The 5,000-nt window shown below is 38.4% G+C and overlaps 1 protein-coding gene across 1 annotated transcript in view; it reads left to right on the top strand.

Annotated features, from left to right (window-relative positions):
- Window positions 1-5,000, top strand: part of wmd (serine-threonine kinase receptor-associated protein wmd) — a 7,420-nt gene that overhangs the window by 1,358 nt on the left and 1,062 nt on the right. The window contains exons 2-6 of the mRNA XM_027369369.2: window positions 1,046-1,185; window positions 2,500-2,650; window positions 2,891-3,015; window positions 3,415-3,527; window positions 4,407-5,000. The exon at window positions 4,407-5,000 is cut by the window's right edge and continues 1,062 nt beyond it. Of these exons, the coding sequence (XP_027225170.2) occupies window positions 1,046-1,185; window positions 2,500-2,650; window positions 2,891-3,015; window positions 3,415-3,527; window positions 4,407-4,746 (869 nt within the window). The 3' untranslated portion in view covers window positions 4,747-5,000. The remainder of the gene's footprint in view (window positions 1-1,045; window positions 1,186-2,499; window positions 2,651-2,890; window positions 3,016-3,414; window positions 3,528-4,406) is intronic.

The raw sequence follows: 5,000 nt of genomic DNA, 5'->3' as shown, positions 1-5,000 counted from the left end.
GTCCAGGAAGTCAGTAACTGGATTGGCCCATTAAGAGCCATGGACTTCCTTGACAAGAGTATCTGGAGATGCCAGAACCTGTGCAGGAGGACCAGCTAGATGTCGCCCAGTTCTGATATTGCTGTTGTGTTGATTAGTAGTGATATATGGGCTCTGTCATGTGCATTGTTATAACACCTTTTGCAAGAGGTTCTTGCTTTGGATCATGCAATGTGTCCATCCAATGACTGCATTATGAGACTGGTGTAGAATGTTACTTACTCAATCTGGAGCTACCTGCTTGTGCTATATTGGTACTTGGCTTAATTCACCAAGGATAGTCAGGTTGTCTCCTCTTGAGATAATTTTGTGGTAAAAAACAGGAAAGTTATGGCTTGGGTTTATCACCCAAATCTAGCATGAGGAAGTAGAGATGGACCATCTACCTGCCTGGGTGCTCACCAAGGAGAACTCTTGTGGCTAGAAACAAATGATGGATGGTGCAGTTCACCCTTCATAGTATCAGCCCCATTAATTGATTATTGACAATGATTGCTATTTCATGAATTTTCTCTTCTCTCTGGACTAAGAAGAACAGAAGATTTGGTCACATGACAATTCTTGAACAGTTAATGAGAAGTTTCTTTCTATGGAAATCGCCAGAACTTAGGACTGACAGGCATGGAAGTTATGTATTACTGCATATCTCGCTGAACTTATTATTGTTATTATTATTTTTAATTTTCACTTTCAGACAACTAAATCATGCAAAAGAGAGTGTGTAAGAATTCAGGGATGTGTCAATTCCATTAAATCATTAATCATTTGATTTACAAAAATTGAACAATCACCTCATTGCTTTCAAAAGCTGTATACTTGACATGTTTAGTACATTATTTATTTTTGATTTATTTATTTATTTATTTTTGTTTTTTATTTATTATTATTATTTTTTAAGAATTCTTTTCCCCTAAAATCCTTATTGTTATATACTCAGTTGAACAGTGTAGAGTTTGCAGAATTGTTAAATCCCTCTTAACAAATTCCTATGGGACCGTCATTTCAGATGGAAAGCCTATGCTCCGGCAGGGCAACACTGGCGACTGGATAGGGACGTTTGAGGGGCACAAAGGGGCTGTGTGGGGGGTGGCCCTCAACAACGATGCTTCCCGGGCAGCTACAGCAGCTGCAGACTTCTCTGCCAAGGTGAGATGAGAGGATGCAGTGGCTCTTTCTCTCCTTCTCTCCTTTCCTTCTCTCTTTCTCTCTTTCTCTCTTTCTCTCTTTCTCTCTTTCTCTCTTTCTCTCCTTCTCTCCTTCTCTCCTTCTCTCCTCTCCTTCTCTCCTTCTCTCCTTCTCTCCTTCTCTCCTTCTCTCCTTCTCTCCTTCTCTCCTTCTCTCCTTCTCTCCTTCTCTCCTTCTCTCCTTCTCTCCTTCTCTCCTTCTCTCCTTCTCTCCTTCTCTCCTTCTCTCCTTCTCTCCTTCTCTCCTTCTCTCCTCCTCTCCTCCTCTCCTCCTCTCCTCCTTTCCTCCTCTCCTCCTCTCCTCCTCTCCTCCTCTCCTCCTCTCCTCCTCTCCTCCTCTCCTCCTCTCCTCCTCTCCTCCTCTCCTCCTCTCCTCCTCTCCTCCTCTCCTTCTCTCCTTCTCTGCTTCTCTGCTTCTCTGCTTCTCTGCTTCTCTGCTTCTTTCTTTCTTTCTCTTTCTCTCTTTCTTTCTTTCTCTTTCTCTCTTTCTTTCTTTCTCTTTCTCTCTTTCTTTCTTTCTCTTTCTCTCTTTCTTTCTTTCTCTTTCTCTCTTTCTCTTTCTCTCTTTCTTTCTTTCTCTCTTTCTTTCTCTTTCTCTCTTTCTTTCTTTCTCTTTCTCTCTTTCTTTCTTTCTCTTTCTCTCTTTCTTTCTTTCTCTTTCTCTCTTTCTTTCTTTCTCTTTCTCTCTTTCTTTCTTTCTCTTTCTCTCTTTCTTTCTTTCTCTTTCTCTCTTTCTTTCTTTCTCTTTCTCTTTTTCTTTCTTTCTCTTTCTCTCTTTCTTTCTTTCTCTTTCTCTCTTTCTTTCTTTCTCTTTCTCTCTCTCTCTCTCTCTTTCTTTCTTTCTCCTCTACTGTTTTCTCTCTCTCTCTCTCTCTCTCTCTCTCTCTCTCTCTCTCTCTCTCTCTCTCTCTCTCTCTCTCTCTTTACCCTTCTCTCTCTCTCTCTTTACCCTTCTCTCTCTCTCTCTTTACCCTTCTCTCTCTCTCTCTCTCCCCTTCTCTCTCTCTCTCTCTACCCTTCTCTTCTCTCTCTCTTTCTCTCTTTCCTCTCATTCTCCCCTTCTCTCTCTTCTCTCTCTCCCCTTCTCTCTCTTCTCTCTCTCCCCTTCTCTCTCTTCTCTCTCTCCCCTTCTCTCTCTCTCTCTCTCTCCTTCTCTCTCTCTCTCTCTCCCCTTCTCTCTCTCTCTCTCTCCCCTTCTCTCTCTCTCCTTCTGTCTCCCTCTCCCTCTCTCATTCCCCAATTAAATGTGAGTACTAACAATTGCACCCTGTTCCAGGTCTGGGATGCTGTTGCCGGGGAGGAACTGCACACCTTCTCTCACTCCCACATTGTCAAGACTGTCGACTTCTCCTCTGACTCCACTGAGCTCCTCACTGGTTCCAACGAGAAGCTCCTCAAGATCTTTGACCTGGGAAAACCAGAAGCCGGTATGAAGCTAAGGCATTTTATTTTTATTTTTGTTTTTGTCTGACATACCCAACTTAACTATAGGTCAAGTTGGGTATTGGTTTTGCAGATTGTATATGATTCAGATGAGAGAGAGGATATATGATTTGTATCTCAGGCATGAATAGTGAATGATTTCATGAGGAATTCATGTACAGAGTGCAATTAAAAGGCCTATGATCAATGTTCAATTGATCTTTACACAAAAAATGGATTTTCAGAGCCTCAGGTGTTTTCGGGGCACACTGGAGGGCTGAAGCATGTGCTCTTCATGAAGGACGGAAAGCAGATGCTAAGCTGTGCTGAGGATAAGACGATCCGTGTTTGGGATAAGGCATCAGGAAAGGTGCGTTTGATTCAGTGGGCTTATTTTGCTGTCGTCTATGCATGCTTTTTGTCTCTCCTTCAGTCTTATATCTATAAATTTGCATATTGTCAATTTTTGTTTGATATGTATTTGTGTATTAGTTACTTATTTGTGTATTAGTTATTTATGGTCAGGGATCTTGATGTTGTATTTCTACATAAAGATATGACACTAGGCAAGTAGGGCATTCATGGATACATGAGAAAGTAATATTATGTAAATACAGAAATAATGTTAGACAGAATTGGATTAGTTGTCTAACATGTACATTTTGTCACATTTATATTTTTACATTACCTATTGCCATATATGATTATTAAATTACATTTACATTTTATATTATATTACATTACCTGCTACTGTTATTTTGCACAACAGGAAGTACACAAGATGGAAGTGGCCCACAACCCAACTAGCATGGAATTATCTCCTGACGGCCAGACACTCACAGTCACTTATGGCTCAAAAGTTGCGTTCCTCAACCCTGAAACGTAAGTGTATTTGTAAAAATGGAGATTCTAGCTTACTTTATTTTCATTATAAGTTTGTCAGCTGTTGATTTTAAGGTGATTATATTTTAAGGTAATGATTTGTTTTATTTTTGATATTTTTTATTTTATTATTATTTTTTATTACTATTTTTTATGGCTTTTATAATTTACTGTAGTTTAGTAAATTTTTGCAGCCTTTTCAAGAAAATGTATACATTTAAGAAATCGTCTTTATCAAGAACATCTGAATTCATCATTAAAAGTTATTTTCATTTTAATACTTAGTTTAGATAACACTGATATTAGTTGTTAAACTAATATAGAGGCCATAAATTCACAACTGCTATAAAATTGTGAATATGGTATCATTTCATTTCTTGTATGTTAACTTGTACATTTTCCCTGAAAAATGACTGCCTGAATAGGGTACACTTTATAGTGTCTTGTAGGGTATTGGTTCTCTGCTTAGCTGAAAAAAAGACTGGAAAGTTTTATTAACTTTACATACCAGTTTCATGTAACTTCATTTGATTTTTGAAATTAGAATCTTGAACAGAAACCATTAATGGTTTTGTGATAAAATATTATAGTCAGATTTTGAAGAAAAAAAAATATGGTCTATTGATTATTTACAAAGAAGTGAACCATTGGAATTAACATTAGATTCTTTGTGTGTGACAATGTACAGAATATTGTGTGTAGATTTTTTATTGAACACATCTTTGCTGAAGTAGGGGACAAACATGAGTTTTATATACAAGATGTGCATATCCATATGTAACCCCATGTATGGGTGTGGTATATATGTATATTTAGGTGTTTATTCAAATGAGTTATGTCAGATTCTTATAACAGCTAATTATTTTTTTCTCCTTGCAGTCTGGAGCAACAAAGGGATGAGGTCACCATTCCCACGGCTGTGTATTCTGCCTCTCTTCACCCTGACCGTTCAGTGTTTATTTGTGGAGGCGAAGATTTCAAGATGTACAAATATGACTACAGCACTAATGTAGAGTTAGAATCCTTCAAGGGTCACTTCGGACCTGTCCATTGTGTGCGGTTCAGTCCAGATGGGGAACTCTATGCCTCGGGGAGCGAAGATGGCACTCTGCGACTTTGGCAGACAACAGTAGGCAAAACTTATGGCCTCTGGAAGTGTGTAGATGCCTCATCTAATGAAATAATCAATACTCCTGCCAAACCAGAAGCTACTGCTTAAGTGTTGTTGTTTTTCTTCTTCTTCTACCACAAGTCTTGTACTATAGTAAATCCCTAAACCTGTCAGAAAGTTACAGAATTTAACTTAATTTATTATCTAGCTTTAATAAACTTAAACAAGCTGGGAACTTCTCATAATAACATATATTTTGTGTAAAAGACAAAGCAACTCGGTCCTTGTTGAAGAATGTGTTTCAGATACGTAACTCAAGGAAAGCCTCAAGTATTAGTTTCAGAAGAAAGATGTTGATCAGT

Source organism: Penaeus vannamei, chromosome 21 (genome assembly GCF_042767895.1).
Source record: "Penaeus vannamei isolate JL-2024 chromosome 21, ASM4276789v1, whole genome shotgun sequence".
NCBI classification, from domain to species: domain Eukaryota; kingdom Metazoa; phylum Arthropoda; class Malacostraca; order Decapoda; family Penaeidae; genus Penaeus; species Penaeus vannamei.
Note: the sequence above shows the minus strand (reverse complement) of the source record. Positions and strands in the feature narration are given on the sequence as shown.